The following is a 19690-nucleotide window of genomic DNA, read 5'->3' on the forward strand; positions in this document are numbered from 1 at the left end:
TACCAGAAACTTCTTGAATCTATTATTTTCCTCTGTATGAACGCTGAAAGCCTTTTCTCTGTTTTCTCTCCAAGCCTTCAACTGGATCTCCAGTTCTTCCTAAAGGAAACAAAAATATTATTGTAAAACTTAATATGTTGGTGCAATTATTGGCACTTCAAAAAACAAGATGGAGACTAACACTACTGAATCAGGATTTAAATCTACAAAGTCATGTATAACTTGGAATGACTGAACTGGAGAGATCAGTGTAAGAAAGTGGGAGAACAGAGTTATTTCTTAACCTCCTAACCTAACCCTCAGTACTTTTTTGGGCTTTCACAGAGCCCAAAACCTTTGTAAACCTCTTAGCTGCCACCATTCTGGATATTTCCTTACCTCAGAGCCACCTGAGGGTATTTCCAGATGGACAGCTCCTGAATCATTGCTATTCTGCCGTAAAGTGTAAACAGAATTGCAGTGGTCTTTCCACACTACCACAAGCATAACACTTTTTGTTTATTAATATTAGAAGTCCAAAAGTGTTATAGTGACTTGATCGGGGGGGGGGGGAGGAAACAGTCAGCAGTGAAACTAACACTGAAGAGGCTAAAGCCCAGCAAAGAATCCCATGGACTAAAAAGTGAGGGTGGGGTTTTACTTTTTTATACAAAAAAGAGCAGGTGGAGAGAGAGGATGAAAAGTCACAACCTCCCTGCCTCATCTCACTGTGCTCTTCTACCTTGAACTGCAGTCTTCTCTTTGCCTGGCTCAAAAAAATGCAGTTAAAAACAGCTACTTAGGGCACAATCCTATGCACATTTAGACAGAAAATGTCCTACAACTCCCAGCATTGTCTAGCCAGAAATGCTGGGAATTGTAGGTCTTTTTTCTGTCTAAACGTGCATGGGATTGCACCCTTATTTTGCTCTTCTGAAACAACCTCCCCTAATCTGGTGCCCTCCAGATGTTTTGGACTGCAACTCCCATCATGGCCATTCTGGCTGCAGATTGGGGGTTGCTGTTACAAAGCAATCACAGGGGCTTCCTGATGCATTTAGGTGGATCGAGAGGTTTGAAAAACAGCAAGAAGAGGCCCAGTACTAAGTGAGGGGAATTACCGACTCCATTCTCCCAAGTCTTTGCAGACTGAAGAACTTTGAAAGTAGTGAGATGCCACTGCTTTTCATGGATATTTCTCCCTCAGCAACACCACTGACCTCTCATTATTCCCCTCCCTTACCCTGGCTCTCTTTTTGCTTCAAGACCTTGGGCTGAGTGTGCCTGCCCTGAATGCTAAGCAGCCAAAAGCAATAAAATGCAAAATATTTTTACATATTTGCACAATTTAGGAGCAGATTTCAGTGTTGGGGTTGAGGACAACTCCTTCCCAAATTACAAGCCCTCACAAATTACAAGTGGCCAGGGAAAACATGGAAATTCATGGCAACCAATGGAGAAAGATGGGGCAGGGGCATCTCCAACATGTCATCGCTGCTTCCTGAAACACTCCTCCCGCTAACCGCTAAGTGCACATGTTCCTGTCCACAAGTCAGCTTTTCTGAGCTTTCAAAAGGGCTGGAAGAACCATGGGGGAACAATGATGTCATGGCAACAGGTGGGTTCTCAGTAAAAAGTCAAGATGCATAGTACCCAAGGCAGGTCAATTTATTTTGATCCCTGAGGCAGAAAATCTCCTGAGAGTTCCTTTCCCCTAGCAGGAAAAATACAATTATCATAAAGTTAATAACTAACCATTTACAGGGAGAGCTGGAAGGAGGGGAAGGGTGGCAGAGAGACCTGTGTGGATGATTTCAACAAATGCAACACTGAAAGAGGCAGCAAAGAGACTTGAGCAGAGACCAAGCAGAGAGGAGGAGATGAGGAAGACCTTAGGATATCATCCACCATATCATTCTTGTGGAAATGAATTGTTTGCTTTAAAGGCTAAGAGTTTGACATAAAGATCCCTTTGTGGAAGTGGAAAGCACTTCTACTAATTTGCCTCCTGGCTACAACACCCTGGGCTTCTAAAAAACAACAACAACACTCCAGAGAGCCCCAAAGATACAGTGGTCCAGTTTGCACCACTGGAGATCCCATCATGGTTTACTTAACCCTTGATGTGCCATGGTGTGTGCTAGCCACCATTTTGAATATGTAACCCTGGGGGGTTGTGCTGCGTCATGCGAACCTGGCAATCATGGGTTATTTGAGGGTTAAACAACCCTCGTATAACCCTCTGTTTATGCACAGGGCTGGCCCAAGACATTTTTCTGCCTGAGGCAAAGGACAAGATGGTGCCTCCTCCCTTCCACCTATGAAAGCTGACAGGACTGGCAGTTGAATCTTACTTCAACCCTTGTAACAGGACAGCATCCTCCACCTCACCTGAGGGCAGCAGGCTAGCTTAGGGGGCACAGAGCAGGCTGTCTGAAACACACAGCTCTGTCCTCTGGCAGAGGGGAACAGTTAGGGAGCTGCAAATGCTGCCCCTTCCATACCACCCAGCAGGGGCGTTGCTAGGTTCTTAAAAGATCCAGGGCACAGGCCAATAACACAAATTTGCATACATATACATATATACATACATATATACATATATGTTTAAGCGCATGTCTAATATATGTGTGTGTGTGTATGTGTGTGTGTGGTGTGTGCATGCAGTGTACTTGCATGTGTGTATAGATTACATATATACATACATACATACATACATACGAAGTATGCACTGACCCCCCCACCCCACTTCAACGCAGACCCCGATTCAGCATTTTGCAAAACATCCCGCTTCTGCTTGGGCCAATTTGTAGTCGGACCAATTCAGCTCAGCACCAAACCTGAGTCAAGGTTTGGAATGAGTCTTTATGCTTCCTGTTGACTACCATGGGAAATTGGGAAAAAACTGTAACTTTTTTCTCTTGGTCAGAACTGGATGATAATTTCAGGCATAGTAGCCCCCTAGAAGGGGATTACCCCTGCCCAATGTCAGAAAATAGGTGCAGCGTTTATATTTTGATTTTCTTTTAAAGGGAACTGCCAATGACATTTTAATTCCTTGGAAGAATTGGATACACATTTCAGGATTCATTGCCCCATCAGAGGAGATCATGTCTGCCAAATTTCAGAATGATAGCCACAAGGGGTTTTGTACAATGGTGGCCTTGACATTTTGAGGTCTCCAAAAGAGGATATACTTATCTCGCTATGTTCTTTGTGGATCATTGTTCTGAAAGTTACAGACAGCCTACAGTTGTCCGTAAGTAAGAAACCAGCAAAGTTTCAGAAGGATAGGTGCAGCAGTTCATGTGGAAGGGGAGTTCTCCAATTTGGGGGAGGGAGTGATTTGCTTTCCCTTCCATTCACCCCTTCCCCAACAGTTTTTGGGTAAATTTTGCATGAAAGCACACAGGTCGTTAGAGATGTCCCCCAGGCAAGAAAGTTGCAAAGTTTCTGAAGGATATATATGCATTCTAATTTAGAATTACTAGAATTTATTTACATTTCACCAGTGTCAGCAGCACAGGAACATGGGTGGGAAGATGCTATTGCACTCATGTCCTGCTTGTGGCTTTCCTATGGACATCTGGTTGGCCACTGTGTGAACAGAATGCCAGACTAGATGGACCTTGGTCTGATGCAGCACGGCTCTTCTTATGTTCTTAAATAGAGAGTGCCTCTTAGCATGTGCAGAATGTTTTTCTTTCACCACTGAGCACTTACATTCTCCCCCTACCAATTCTGTTCCCTTCCATGCAACCATCCCTCCTCATCCTACCATCCTCCAGCAACTCTTCATAAAAACAGATGTCTTGTTTTGTGCAACTGCTCTCTACCTCCTGCTTGTTATGCACAAGCTCTCGTTGTATCTTCCTCCCCATAACTTCATTTGTGCCAAGCCTTCACCAAGATTCAACCAATGAGTCTGTTTTCAAAACTAGGGCTCAGTTATAGAGAAACTCTGAGCATGCACTAAGTGCCTTTCCCTCAGCACTGAAGCTAGAGTTCATGCAAAAAAAACAAACAAACCAAACCCACAAATGACAAAACATGCATAGGACTGAGCTGAAAGGATAGGCAATTCATTAGGCAGAATTGGGTAAGCACTGTATTAAGCTTGCAGTACCATGCTCACAACTCAGGACTTATTTCTGAGTAAACATGCAGAACATCAAGGTGCAAACCTCCCTGCAAATGTAACTTGTGTTGGAATCCTATGCACACTTTCCTGAGGGCAAGCCTCATTAAACATAATGGCACTTCTGAGTAGGCATACATAGGTTTGCATAAATTAGCAGTATTGATCTCCCCTCCACACAAAAAACAAACCAAAGACTCCTTAAAAAAACAAAACAGCTTTCTGTTCATAGGAACATAGGAAGCTGCCTTGTACTGAGTCAGACCCTAGTCCATCTAGAATTGTTGACACTGCCTGGCAGCAGCAGCTCTCCAAAGTTTCAAGCAGGATTCTTTCGTAGCCTTACCTGGAGATGCTGGGGATTGAACCTGGGACCTTCTGCATGCCAAGCATGTGCTCTACCACTGAGCCACAGCCCTTCCTATTGCTGGATAATGGCAACTGACAAACAAAACAGTCCCAGATTTGTTTCTCTGCAACCACGTGAACCCACTCTTCTCAAAAGACTTGAGTGAGGAGAAGGAGAAAAACCAGCCCTCTTGTCTGTTTGTATAAAGTCAAATACCATTCAGAACTTCTCTTGCCCGCCGAAGAGAATTCTCTTTAAGAATTCCTCAGGATATGCTCTGGGGGGAATAAGAGAAAGAAAGAAAGAAAGAAAGAAAGAAAGAAAGAAAGAAAGAACAGGATAGGGGAAGGAAGAAGAAAAGAAGAATGGCGACTGGAAATGCAGGGGTGGGTGGGTAGAGAGAATTCCTTAAGCCAAGTGGCTCCTTTCAGAGAGGTAGTACTTCAGAGGAATTTAGGAGGCTGTGCAGGGTTTTCAAGAATTGCACGTACTTAAATTAACTTTATGAGGTGAGGTGGTGGAGGGCTTTTTCTAGCTTTTTTAAAACTGTAGAACCTGTTTAAAAGCCTTAACAGTTCCTTGATCATGATGCCACATAGTCCTAACCCTTCTTTTGGAATAATTTGAGTTCTACAGCTATGTAGGAGAAATTAAAGTGGAGGGAGAGAAAGAAGTTTGTGGAGGCTGATTGGATCCTTTGCTGTACTGAAGCTACTAAACTTCTGCAGAATCCAAAGTTTCCACTTTGGGGCAGTAAAATCAGGTGCTGTGTGAAATACCAGTATTTTACATGGAGCTCTTTCTTCCCTTCCTTCTCACTCTTCAAAATTTAATTGCAGGCAAGCTCCCAACAGTTGGGCATGTGAGAGCAGAAAAGTAGGGGGAGAGAGGTTTTTTGCACCTCAAAACAACAACAACGCTACACATTAGGGATAGTGACCTCCTAATGGTCACCTTAAACACCTTTTGATTAGGAGCTCTAATCCACTTGGTGACTTGACAGTTTTTACTTTTTGTTTTAGACTTCGAGAAAAGGAAACCTTACGCATGGCTAGCGCAAAAGCCACTGGAACTAACTATCTGAAATTTGGTAAATTCAGTTAGCTCCACAGGGCCTGCTAGGTCCCCAAATTCCATGAATTTATGTGGAAGCACAAAAAAAATTATAGCTCGTTGCTTTGACAGAGTTTCTTGAAAATAGCAAATTTTACCTGTGACTAGCACAAAAGCCACTGGACCTAACTGCCTGAAATTTGGCATATTCAATTATCTCCATGGGGGCTACTGTCAGGGGTGTTTCTGAGTGCAGAGAGTGGGATAGCAGTTCAGATTCTGAAGGAGAACCATCAGACATGGGGGAGGTGTTTTCCCAGGCTAGTCCAGATATGAGTAGGCCTACTTCTCAGGTTACAAACGTACAGATGGCTGAGCTTGAGGGTCCCTCCTCACCCCCACCCCCACCCCGGTGAGAGGCAGCAAACAGGAGGTTGACCTAACAGATGCCAGGTGCAGGCACAGAGCAAAGAGAGAGAAGGCAGGGGCAGAACTTAGACAATCTACCCGATTGGCTTTGCTTGAGAAGCTGCGCTTAGAGGCCTCATGACAAGTGAGGGACCTCCCCACCACCTTAAGTTAGGCTAGCGAGACCACCTCCCTCTTCAAATGGCAGGCAATACTCGTAAATTCCATTTGGATCCCCTGAAGGCATTTCCTTGTAGACGGAGAGTTTCTCTGAGAATTTGCATCTGTATGAATCTGTGAAGTAATGGATTAAAAGCTGTAGACTGAAGCCTCTCGTCTGTGTATGTTTGGGGATTGAAGTGAAGTGGGGGCTAAGGGAATCTTGACAGCTACCAAGCCTCCAAATTTCATGTATCTATCATACAAACTAAAAATGTTATGGCTATTTTTGTTTTCCAATGCAAGGCAATGGGAAAATGTATAAAAAATGGCAATTAGGACAGCTCAAAAGATCCGGGGAACAGCTCAAAAAAGATCATGGGCCCTTCTATAATGTCACCCCTGCCACCCAGCATCTGCAGCCTGAGGCGACCACCTCACTCTGCCTAATGGTAGGGCTGGCCCTGGTTATGCAAGCGTTGTTTAACCCTTGAATAGTCAACAGTGGCCGACTTGGGATGACACAACAATCCCCAAGTGGGAGTTGTATATTCAACCCACAACAAGCTGCACACACTGCAGCTTGTTGTGGGTTGAATAACCCACGGTGAGCTGTGGTGTGTCATGAGAACCAGGTTATTGTTGCCATCCAACTCTGAGAAGTTATGCAGTGTACCTACGAGCCTCTAACAATGCTGGAAGGTATATGAACAAACATCCAAAGCAAAGCTGACAAGAGTTTGTCTTTGCAGATTTCTTACCTTGTAATTCTGGGCAGCTTCCTCAACAGGTAGGAAAGCATGAGTTATGTGTTCCTTGGATTCTGTGCAGGTTGAACACACCAGCTTCTGTTCATCTTTACAGAAGAGTTTCAGAGGCTCCTGATGCATCTTACACATTTTCTCCCCACCGACACTTTCTGCCATCTCTAATTTCATCCGTTTGGCTATTTCTGCAACATTTTCCAGTTCCTTGTTTGGCCTGAACTTTCTCTTCAGGGATATTTCTCCACACTGAGGGCAGGAGAAATCAGTCTCCCATCTCTCCCACAACTGAGTGATACAAGCCAGGCAGAAACTGTGCCCACAGTCTACAAACACCGGCTCAGTGAAATATTTGTGGCAGAGAGAACAACAAAGTCCATCTTCAAGACTCTTTGCTGAGCTAGCTGCAGCCATGGTTGTCACTGCAGTACAGCTGGATAAGTTTCGCTTTCCTGAGCTCAGAAGATGTTCTAATAATAAAACAGGAAGTGGATATGCCCCAAGACTGTCAGTTGAATAAGGACTGGCTCGACTGCACTACCAAGAATGTGAAAGAAGCTACAAAGCATCACAAGTAGAAATGGCATCCAAATTACAATAATGGCAGATGCACCCTGTTCAGTCCTCAGGGTACTTCCACCTTGTCTATGCTGACAGTCAAGCCCTCTGTGAGCATTGTTAGAAAGAGGGAGAAAAAACACACTGAGTGAGTTTGCAGGTCATGCTAAGCTACCCTGTCACTGAACAACTCGCGTTACTGCTGACAGACAACTGGGCATGCAGCGGCTTGCCGTAGCCCCTTTCCCCCTCAGTCCTCCCACTCACTCCTGGCACATATCCCAGCTGCCTTTGCAGCACAACCCTTCTTGGATCCTTTTATTCCTGACAGCCGAGAGCTCCCCCCCCTGCCTCCCTTGATCGCTACATAGCTGGCAAATCTACAAGCTGCAAAGCACAATATCTCAGAGCACAAAATTCTCTATGGAGGGAAACTCCACCCCTCTCTTTTGGCAACTCATTTTTCGGTCCCTCAAATTGGCACAAATGGGATTGGTATTTCTTTTCTTCGGTCCCTCACAGTGCGCACATTTGCAGAACCTCAGTTTACATTCTTAAGTTGTACCAATATGACAGCAGTTAGCGCAGTATTCAAGCACATAGATATGCCGTCTGCATGTCTACAAATTTGTTGTTGTTGTTCAGTCGTTCAGTCGTGTCCGACTCTTCGTGACCCCATGGACCATAGCACGCCAGGCCTTCCTGTCCTGCGTTCTCTCCCAGAGCGTGCTCAAGTTCATATTCATTGCATCGGTGATGCTATCTAGCCATCTCATCCTCTGCCGTCCCCTTCTCCTTTTGCCTTCAGTCTTTTCCAGCATCAGGGTCTTTTCCAGGGAGTTATCTCTTCGCATTAGGTGGCCAAAATATTGGAGCTTCACCTTCAGTATCTGTCCTTCCAATGAGCAGTCAGGGTTGATTTCCTTTAGGATGGACTGATTTGACCTCTTTGCAGTCCAGGGGACTCGTAAGAGTCTTCTCCAGCACCACAGTTCAAAAGCATCAATTCTTCGGCGCTCAGCCTTCCTTATAGTCCAGCTCTCACAGCCATACATTACTACTGGGAAAACCATAGCTTTGATTAGACGGACCTTTGTCGGCAAGGTGATGTCTCTGCTTCTTACTATGCTGTCTAGGTTTGCCATAGCTTTCCTCCCAAGGAGCAAGCGTCTTTTAATTTCATGGCTGCAGTCACCGTCTGCGGTGATCTTGGAGCCCAAGAAAGTAAAATCTGTCACTGCTTCCATTTCTTCCCCTTCTATATGCCAGGAAGTGATGGGGCCAGATGCCATGATCTTAGTTTTTTTTAATGTTGAGTTTCAAACCAGCTTTTGCACTCTCCTCTTTCACCCTCAACAAGAGGCTCTTGAGATCCTCTTCGCTTTCTGCCATTAGGGTGGTATCGTCTGCATATCGGAGGTTGTTGATAATTCTCCCAGCAATCTTAATTCCGACCTCTGATTCATCCAACCCGGCATTTCTCATGATGTACTCTGCATATAAGTTAAATAAGCAGGGTGACAATATGCAGCCTTGTCGTACTCCTTTCCCAATTTTGAACCACTCGGTTGTTCCATGTCTGGTTCTGACTGTTGCTTCTTGACCCTCGTACAGGTTTCTCAGGAGACAGGTAAGGTGGTCTGGTACTCCCATCACTTTAAGAATTTGCCACAGTTTGTTGTGATCCACACAATCAAAGGCTTTAGCATAGTCAATGAAGCAGAAATAGACGTTTTTCTGGAATTCTCTTGCTTTCTCCATGATGCAGCAAATGTTGGCGATTTGATCTCTAGTTCCTCTGCCTCTTCGAAACCCAGCTTGTACTTCCGGTAGTTCTCGGTTCGCATACTGCTGAAGCCTAGCTTGTAGGATTTTGAGCATCACCTTGCTGGCATGTGAAATGAGCGCAATTGTGCGGTAGTTTGAACACTCTTTGGCATTGCCCTTCTTTGGAATTGGAATGTAAACTGACCTTTTCCAGTCTTGTGGCCACTGTTGAGTGTTCCAGATTTGTTGGCATATTGAGTGCAGCACTTTAACAGCATCATCTTTTAGGATTTTAAATAGCTCAGCTGGAATACTGTCATCTCCGCTAGCTTTGTTGTTACTAATGCTTCCTAAGGCCCACTTGACTTCACTCTCGAGGATGTCCGTCTCAAGTTCAGTGACCACACTATCATGGCTATCAGGGACATTCAGATCTTTCCTGTATAGTTCTTCTGTGTATTCTTTCCACCTCTTCTTAATCTCATCTGCTTCTGTTAGGTCCCTGCCTTCTTTGTCCTTTATCATGCCCGTCTTTGCACAAAACGTTCCCTTGAGATCTCCAATTTTCTTGAAGAGATCTCTAGTCTTTCCCATTCTGTTGTTTTCCTCGATTTCTTTGCATTGTTCATTTAAGAAGGCCTTCTTGTCTCTCCTTGCTGTTCTCTGGAACTCTGCATTCAGTTGGATATATCTTCCCCTTTCTCCCTTGCTTTTCGCTTCCCTTCTTTCGTGAGCTACTTGTAAAGCCTCTTCAGACAGCCACTTGGCTTTCATGCATTTCTTTTTCTTTGGGATGGATTGAGTTGCTGCCTCCTGAACAATGTTACGACCTCTGTCCATAGTTCCTCAGGCACTCTGTCTATCAGGTCTAATCCCTGAAATCTATTCCTCACCTCCACTGTATATTCATAAGGGATATGATTTAGGTCATACCTAAATGGTGTAGTGGTTTTCCCTGCGTTCTTCAATTTAAGCCTAAATTTTGCAAGAAGCAGCTCATGATCTGAGCCACAGTCAGCTCCAGGTCTTGTTTTTACTGACTGTATAGAGCTTCTCCATCTTTGACTGCAAAGGACATAATCAATCTGATTTCGATACTGACCATCTGGTGATGTCCATGTGTAGAGTCGCCTCTTGTGCTGTTGGAAAAGAGTGTTTGCTATGATCAGCGTGTTCTCTTGGCAAAACTCTATTAGCTTTTGTCCTGCTTCATTTTGTAAACCAAGGCCATGCCTGCCTGTTATCCCAGTGATTTCTTGACTTCCTACTTTAGCATTCCAGTCCCCTATGATGAAGAGGACATCTTTTTTTGGTGTTAGTTCTAGAAGGTGTTGTAGGTCTTCATAGAATCGATCAACCTCAGCTTCTTCGGCATCAGTGGTTGGGGCATAGACTTGAATTACTGTGATGTTGAATGGTTTGCCTTGGATTCGTACTGAGATCATTCTATCATTTTTAAGATTGTAGCCCAGTACTGCTTTTCCCACCCTTTTGTTGACTATGAGTGCTACTCCATTTCTTCTAAGGGATTCTTGCCCACAATAGTAGATATGATGGTCACCTGAATTAAATTCACCCATGCCTGTCCATTTTAGTTCGCTGATTCCCAAGATGTCGATGTTCAGTCTTGCCATCTCATGTTTGACCACCTCCAGCTTACCTTGATTCATTGATCTGACATTCCAGGTTCCTAAACAATATTGTTCTTTACAGCATCGGATTTTCTTTTCACCACCAGACACATCCACAGCTGAGTGTCCTTTCGGCTTTGGCCCAGCCGCTTCACTCTTTCTGGTGCTACTTGGAAATACCCTCTGCTCTTCCCCAGTGGCATATTGGACACCTTCCAACCTGAGGGGCTCATCTTCCGGCGTCATATCTTTTAGCCTTGTGATACGTTCCATGGGGTTTTCTTGGCAAGAATACTGGAGTGGGTTGCCATTTCCTTCTCCAGTGGACCACATTTTGTCAGAACTCTCTGCCATGACCTGTCCGTCTTGGGTGGCCCTGCATGGCATAGCTTATGGCTTCACTGAGTTACGCAAGCCCCTTCGCCACAACAAGTCAAATTCCCCCTCTCACAACATGTTGAAATGCCAGCTGTCAAATTCCTCCTCCACTTTGACACCACCCTCGACAGTGAACTCTAAAAGGGGCAGCTGAACGAGATTGGAGCTTTTGCCCCAGGTGTAATTACTGTGGGAATATGAGGAGTTTATTTCTGCTTGGCCAATTTAACAATTAATGAAGCATGTGAATAAAATAGGAAAATATTCCTTGCTCCAGTTCTATGCATGTGCACATTTGCACAGGACAGAAGGGGGGGAAATTAAAGAACCCAAACCCATCTGTTCAATTTTTAGAAATGAAAAAATAAGATTGCCAATGTGATAGGGACATTGCCAAGTGTCAGTGTAGTATTGGTGAAGGAGCTGACACTGACAGCACTGACAGCTGAGGAGGCGGGTGGATGGCGGTGGAACTAGCAAGATCACAAGGAGTGGCTGGCAGGGTTTTGCGCCGCTCTTACCAGGTGGTTCTCTTGCAATTTTAAACAACCCATGCTCAAGCAACTCTGCTGGGTTTGGAAGTCACAACAAGCCACCCTGAGATCAAGCCACCCTAAGCAACCCCACTACAAGCCATGGGTTTTCAGTGTGGCTTGTTTGCAAAAAAACCCAACCCACAATCAAAAAGCTGCGCCAGGGTCAGACATCACGCTAAGCCACTCTGCAGCTACCCATGGTGACAACCCACCATGGCTTAGAATGACATGTGAACCAGGTCATTTGCTGCATAGGTACCCCGCCTGAGTCTCTCACCATATGGAATTGATCTGCTTAGCTCTCACAAACAGCAGAGGAAGAAGTAAACCTGTTATCTGGTTATGCCGCTTCAGACATGTGCTCCACCTGCCCCTATTTACCAGGGGCAGACACTATTTTGTTGGTGCCTGTCCTTGATAAATCACATACCCTATTTTTGGCTTTTCAGAATCCCTTATTTAAAATGTTGGTACCATGAATTGTCACTTAAGGGTCTGGCTCCTCCTCAATGCTGCTAGACTTGACTTTTCAGTAGTGTGTAATCCCATGCAACTACTCAGAAGTGAGTCTAGTACATAGGATTGCGGCTTGTGTGTTCATCGGGCAATATGCCATGCCACTAGCGCACATCCATTTGAATGCATTTGCATGGACACCAAGGTCATTGCTTGCACAGCCTGCTGTTTTACACACTGCACATGCAGAAGTGTAGTTTGAATTGTAATTGTGTATTATAAATTAGTTTTTTGTAAAGTTAACTAAAAGATGAAACACCATCTTGGTTATTAAATAGATGGACAGGTTATGGCAGAGTAGATTACTGCAGCATGCAACAGAGCAGAGCCGTCAACTCTGCATAATGGAGGGGAGCTTGGGCAGTGGATTTGGTGAGGCTAGAGCCCTTTCAGTTGTTTCTCCCCATCTGTGGAAGATGGAGCAAGGTCATAGAATCATAGAATAGTAGGGTTGGAAGGGGCCTACAAGGCCATTGAGTCCAACCCCCTGCCCAATGCAGGAATCCAAGTCAGAGCATCCCTGACAGATGGCTGTCCAGCCTCGTCTTGAATGCCTCCAGTGTGGGAGAGCCCACCACCTCCCTAGGGAATTGGTTCCATTGTCGTATTGCTCTAAAAGTCAGGAAGTTTCTCCTGATGTTCAGCCGGAATCTGGCTTCCTATAACTTGAGCCCAGTATTCCGTGTCCTGCGCTCTGGGATGATCAAGAAGAGATCCTGGCCTTCCTCTCTGTGACAACCTTTCAAGAACTTGAAGAGCGCTATCATGCCTCCCCTCAGTCTTCTCTCTCTCTCTCTTTTTTTAATCTCTTTTTTATTTTGTTTTTATAAATTAAATAAACACTACCAACAATATAATCAGAATCTTCAGTTTCCAACATTACAGTATTCTAAGAAAAAGAAAAAGGAGGATAGCAAAAGAAGGAAGAGAGAGAAAGAAAAAAGAAAAAACAGAATTATATTAAACTTCAGTAAGAACAAACCAAATATCCAAATAGCATTATAGCACAGAAATAGAAACAAACAATCCATTTCCATTGGCCATAAATTACCATTCAGTTAACGCATATTAATAAACATTAAACGTTTAGCCAACAAGGAATAGTAATAATAATAATCCCATAATGATATTAATAATACTACTAATAATAAAAGGGGGGGAGAAGTTTAAGAAAAGGATAAAAACAGGAACAAATCATTTGTATATTTTAAGTAATATCATATCTAAAGATATATTTATATGTGCATACACACACACACACAAATATGCACTTTATTACAATACAACATAAAAAGAGAAGAAACAAAAATGCAAATATTTATATTGGCATATTGCCAATCTTAAAGCCCAATCTTATCAGCTAAAGCCCAAACAACACTTCAAAAGAACAGTAAAAATAGCTAAGTTCGAACTCTGGAGGCTGAGAGAGTTGGTTCCCTTAATTTAGTTTTAATACCAATTAAAAATGCTTCTGCAGCATCAGGATCCAAAAATCTTTTCATCTGACCTTCAGAAAGAATACAAAATGTAGCTGGATATTTAATATGATATTGCAGGTTAATTTGCTTTGCTAAACTTCTTGCCTTGGTAAATTGCCTTCTTCTGTCAGTGATTTCTTTAGTATAATCATGAAAGAGCATAATCTTGTCAGTTGCTAGTCCCCACTGGAGCTCACCTCGTTCTCTTGCCAGACGCATAAGGTAATTTTTTGTGCGCACTCATGCAAATTAAACAATAACAGTCCCAAAAGTCCCTTTAGTGCCACGTATTGAACCAGGAACATGATATGCATGCTCAATATCAAGTAAAAAATCAGATGGTAAAGCAAATAGCTCATGCAAAAATTTATCACAAAAACACTGCAAGACACTTTCATAGCCATTTCAACCCAATCTTCAAGATCATTAACCTTCGCTTCCATCTTTTGAAAAGAGATATTATCTGAAGGGCAGTAATTGAGTCCTGAATGTTTTCAAGTTTCTTTGACTGCTCTAGTAGCTGAGAAGTCATAGTTTTTATCAAAGCAAGCAACTCCTCTTCATCTCCAGCATTTCTAAAAACCTTTGCCGAGGGAGCAATTGCGGGGGTAGGTGGCATTCCCAAGCCTTTCCTTTTTTCCTTTGGTACTGCCATCCTCCACTTTCCAAAGCACAAACAAGGAAGTATAATTGTAGAAACAAAAAAGCAAACACTTGCAAAGATTTATTTATTTATTTATTCATTCATTCATTCATTCATTCCATTTCATTTCATTTCTATACCACCCAATAGCCGAAGCTCTCTGGGCAGTTCACAGAAATTAAAACCAACCAGCACACAATAAAACAATACAAAATATATAGAACATTAAAACCACAATATAACGATACAACCACAATAAAACCTAGCAGCAGTGCAAGAGTTTAAAATACAGATTTAAAACAGCAAAGCTAAAAATTTAGAAAGCTAAAATGCTAAAATGCCTGGGAAAATAAAAAGGTCTTCACCTGGCGCCGAAAGGAATACAATGTAGGCGCCAGGCGAACCTCACTAGGGAGCTCATTCCAGAGCCGGGGTGCCACAGCAGAAAAAGCCCTCCTCCTAGTAGCCACCCGCCTCACTTCCTTTGGCAGGGGCTCACGGAGAAGGGCCACTGACGATGATCTTAAGGTCTGGGCAGGCACATATGGGAGGAGGCGATCCTTCAGATAACCTGGCCCCAAGCCGTTAAGGGCTTTAAATGTTAATGCCAGCACTTTGAATTGGGCCTGGCAGCCCAATGCTGCCAAACTGGCAGCCAGTGCAGCTGAAAAAGTACTGGCGTAATATGAGCTCGCAGGCCAGTCCCTGTCAACAATGTTGCTGCCCTATTTTGGACCAGCTGAAGTTTCTGGACCATTTTCAAAGGCAGCCCCACATATAACGCATTGCAGTAATCCAGATGAGAAGTTATCAGAGCATGGATAACTGTAGCTAGGCTATCTCTGTCCAGATAATGGCGTAGTTGGTATACCAGCTAATTACAAGTCCTCAGATATTGCTGGTAGTTTAAATTCAGAAATACTATTTGCAGCTGTTTGTCCTTGTGTCTCCTAATTGCTTAGGAGTTTCAAACAGCATTCAGTAGATGACACTCCGGTGTCTATTCTTAGATTTCAGCCCCTCTGTTTCTTCACAGAAGCAGCTGTTCTTCCAAGATTTCTTCCAGATGGTACAGTAAGCTTCCCCTTTTAGTTCCAGGGGAAGATAAAAAGTTTTCTCAGCCTTATCCCAGCTGTTTAAGATAAGCAACTTGCAGAACTCCGCAAGTTATGGCCGGATGCCATAGCTCTAACCGGATGTTCCCTCAGTCTTCTCTTCTCAAGGCCAAACATGACAAGTTCTTTCAGTCTCTCCTCATAGGGCTTTGTTTCTAATCCCCTGATCATCTTTGTTGCCCTCCTCTGAACCCTCTCCAGTTTGTCTGCATCCTTCTTAAAGAGTGGTGCCCAGAACTGGATACAGTACTCCAGATGAGGCCTCTAAAGTGCTGAGTTGAGGGAAACTAGTACTTCCCCGGATTTGGAAGCTATGCTTCTATTAATGCAGCCCCAAACAGCATTTGCCTTTTTTGCAGCCACATCTCATTGTTGGCTCATATTTAGCTTGTGATCGACAATTCCAAGATCCTTCTCACTTGTAGTATTGTTGAGCCAAGTATCCCCCCATCTTGTAACTGCGCATTTGGTTTCTTTTTCCTAGGTGCAGAACTTGGCATTTATACCTATTAAATTTAATTCTGTTGTTTTCCACCCAGAGCTCCAGCCTATCAAGATCACTTTGAATTCTGTTTCTGTCTTCCAGGATATTAGCTATCCCATCCAATTTTGTGTCATCTGCAAATCTGATCAGCATTCCCTGCACCTCCTCCTCCAAGTCATTAATAAAAATGTTGAAGAGCACTGGGCACAGGACCGAGCCCTGTGGTACCCCGCTCGTTACCTCTCCCCAGTTTGAGATCCCATTGATACGCATTCTTTGAGTCCAGTTCTGTAGCCAACTGTGGATCCACCTGATCGTTGTTTCATCTAGCCCACTTTGAGCTAGTTTGCTCATCAGGATATCATGAGGCACTTTGTCAAAAGCTTTGCTGAAGGTGAGGTATATTATTTCCCACAGTCCACAAGGGAGGTTACCTGATCAAAAAATGAGATCAGATTTGTCTGGCAGGATTTGTTCTTGACAAATCCGTGTTGGCTTCGAGTCATCACTGCATTGTTTTCAAGGTGCTTACAGACGGATTGCTTTATCATCTGCTCCAGAATTTTCCCAGGGATTGATGTCAGACTGACTGGTCTGTAGTTCCCAGGTTCCTCCTTTTGGCCCTTTTTGAAGATACGGACAACATTAGCCCTCCTCCAGTCACCTGGCACTTCACCTGTCCTCCATCATTTCTCAAAGAGAATAGACAGTGGTTCTGAGAGTTCTTCTGCCAGTTGCTTTATTACTCTAGGATGCAGTTCATCTGGCCCTGGAGATTTGAACTCATTGTAAGTAATTAGGTGTTCTTTGACCATAGGCCTATTGATCTCAAGCTATAATCCTGCCCCTTCAGCCTGTACTGTGCCTTTGCCAGGGGGCTCATAAACCCTCTTTCAGGAGAAGACTGAGCCAAAGTAGGAATTGAGCACTTCTGCCTTTTCCTTGTCATCTCTTATCATTTTTCCATCTATATTTAACAGCTGAACCACCATTTCTTTCCTCTGTCTTTTACTATGTACATATCTGAAGAAAGCCTTTTTGTTGCTTTTAGCATCCCTCGCTAACCTCAGCTCGTTCTCAGCTTTAGCCTTCCTGACACCATCGTTACAATTCTGTGCTACCTGCCTGTACTCTTCTTTGGTAGCTTGGCCTTCCTTCCACTTCCTATATGTGTCCTTTTTTGTTTTTAGGTCATCTCTAAGCTTTTTCTGAAGCCACATCGGCTTCCTCCCCCCCCCCCCCCGATGGTGTGTACCATGGAGCCCGAACCCCGTCAACCACACGTTGAACATGGACCTGTGTACAAAGGGGTGCCCAGACGTGAGCAGCTGCGTTTGCAATTGTGGGTTAAAGGTAAGGGCAAATCAACCAGCCGCTGCTGGAAACAGAGCGCTTAACCAGATGGACTGTAGTCTGACCCAGGAAGGCAGGTTTTTCATGTTTCTAAACAGTGTGAATATCTACCACCAAGGAATTAATTTGGGTTGCATGTATGAACATGGTTATTTTCCACTGGTCAAGAGACTCATGTCCGGTCCAGTCACAAACTTACAACCTTCCCTCACCAGATCTGTCATGCAATTCACATGAATGCTTCAGTCATGCCCACTTAATGCCACATAACATTCATACCCATTATTAAGTTATAATAATGGCTGCCCCTAGTTTTATCCTCATAATTCCTAATTCAGATTAGAAACCCTGCTCCACCTCTCCTCATGCACTGAAGGTGGGATGAACCCCATCCTGCACACCTGCGCGGAGCTGCTAACTGGGAGCTTAATTCAAAGGATAAAATACAATGGGGTGGCTGATTAACATCTTCCTGCACCTGTAGCCACACAGGAAATTGGCCATTTGTAGGGACTAGCCAACCGCAACTCTTTCACTGACAGGCTGGGTTCACACAACACGCTAACCCACCCAGTCTGGGCTGTTGTTGAACCGTGGGTTATCGTGCTGTCTGAACGCAGCACGTTTTCCACGGGGTTGCTTATTAACCGTGCAGTGTGGCTTGTTAAACACCCTGAACAGCCATTGAGGCCATGGGTTCTCAGGGTGGCTTGTTGAGAAAAACAAACCACACTATATGGTTAACAAACCACCCTGCAGAAAAGGCACTGCATTCAGAACAACACGATAAGCCATGGTGGGTTAGCGTGTTGTGTGAACCCAGCCCTAGAGTTCACCAACATTAAGAGGCAATCTCCAAAAATACTGAAAAAGAATAGATTAGGAAACGTGAGGTCCACTTCTGTCTCAAAAGCTTTCATAGACAAATGAACCTGCCTTCTGGTCTAGTTGGTTTTATTTTACATTTGATGCTGTGGAGGCTATGTGCTATCCTTCTCCTGCACTAGAAGCAGTTAACTTTTGTGAACTGCCCAGAGAGCTTCAGCTATTGGGCGGTATAGAAATAAATAAATAAATAAATAAATAACTCTGTATGTATAATTTCTTTCAGTTAAAACTAACATTTAAAAATTGACACATTTATACACTCAATACACACATCCGCACACACTGTACATGGTAAATATATGTATATACTACATACAGATATTTAAACAGTAGTTTTTAATTAAATATGTTTGAATATAAGATTCTGAGTAATACAATGAAAAATAATTTGAATGTAAACATATTGTACATTATATTCTTCTGATGTAAAATTACACACAATTCATCAGTACTCTGCAGAGATGTATTTGGAATGTTAATTTCCCCACCGATACATCATTCGTCTCAGAAGTACTTAAAAAGGGAAAGAGGATCCTTGTCCGTGAAGCTTTATTTATTTATTTGTTAAATTTATATCTCACCTTTACACTGACTGTTGCTCAAAGCAGTGAACAGCAATAATACAAATACAATAAAAGACCAACAAAATACAGAGTTTAAAAAGGTAAAAAAAAATAAAGCAAGTAAAACATCAAATCTACCAAAATAATCTGTTAAACCCAGTTACAACATTTACACCTATTTGCTGTTTTTGCCTGTTGGGAGAAGGTAATGAGAAAGTGGGCTAGATAAGTAAGCCTCCTTTGGCAAGGAGTTCCAGGGCCTAGAAGCAGCCCCTGAGAAGACTTTCCTTATCATCTTTGAACAGAGCCAGTTTAGGATTCAAGTTAATATCTTCTCCTGAAATTTCTCTCATCAGGTCTTTGTAGGGGGAAGGCAGGCAGCAGCACAGCTGCCTTCCCTTCTCTAACATGCAGAAAGGGTACTGTGGTATTTACATTCCAATTAGGTTTGGGGGAATAACAAGCAAAGGCTTTGTTTAAAGTTGTTGAAATGTCCTAAGCAAAATTTCTTATTTTCAAAGAATGAATAGTGAAAGTAAGGGTGGGAAAGGAAGGTGAAAAAAGAGAGATGGTCTGGGCAGAGAACTTTAAAAGAAAGGGCTAGAGACATAAAAAGTTGACAGAGAAGATGCCATGGAACCAGTGTAGGGGCTTAAGGAGAGGGGGGAACAGTGATACAATAGCTGTGGGAGAGAAAGAGGAGTAAAAAAACAGCACTCTTAATTGCCTGGAAAGCGGAGATACGAGAGGAGCAAGACCAGCAAGGATGAATTACAGTAGTCTAATTAAGAGCAAATGGACGAGAGATTTTGCAATAGATCTAGAGAACAAAAGGTCAGTCTTGGAGATGTTTCTTTTTTTAAAAAAGAGGCAAGATTTGACAATGGGATGATACTACAAAACTGGATATCGTTCACTATTTAGAGTGTG

General features: G+C 43.4%; 1 protein-coding gene across 2 annotated transcripts in view; it reads right to left on the bottom strand.

Moving 5' to 3' along the window:
* The window catches only part of LOC146355201 (zinc finger protein RFP-like), a 23686-nt gene extending 16008 nt beyond the window's left edge, over window positions 1-7678 (bottom strand). Inside the window, exons 1-2 of one of the 2 annotated variants that reach the window (XM_084830357.1) lie at window positions 6848-7282; window positions 4-99 (exon numbers count right to left, since the gene is read on the bottom strand). In XM_084830357.1, the coding sequence (XP_084686483.1) occupies window positions 4-99; window positions 6848-7264 (513 nt within the window). In that variant the 5' untranslated portion in view covers window positions 7265-7282. Of the gene's footprint in view, window positions 1-3; window positions 100-6847 lie in introns of both variants that reach the window. The other variant, XM_084830356.1, reaches the window with a different exon arrangement.
* Window positions 7679-19690: the final 12012 nt, after the last annotated feature.

This window comes from Heloderma suspectum, chromosome 2, assembly GCF_057233095.1.
Source record: "Heloderma suspectum isolate Gila_16-S chromosome 2, 16-S_ref, whole genome shotgun sequence".
NCBI lineage: Eukaryota > Metazoa > Chordata > Lepidosauria > Squamata > Helodermatidae > Heloderma > Heloderma suspectum.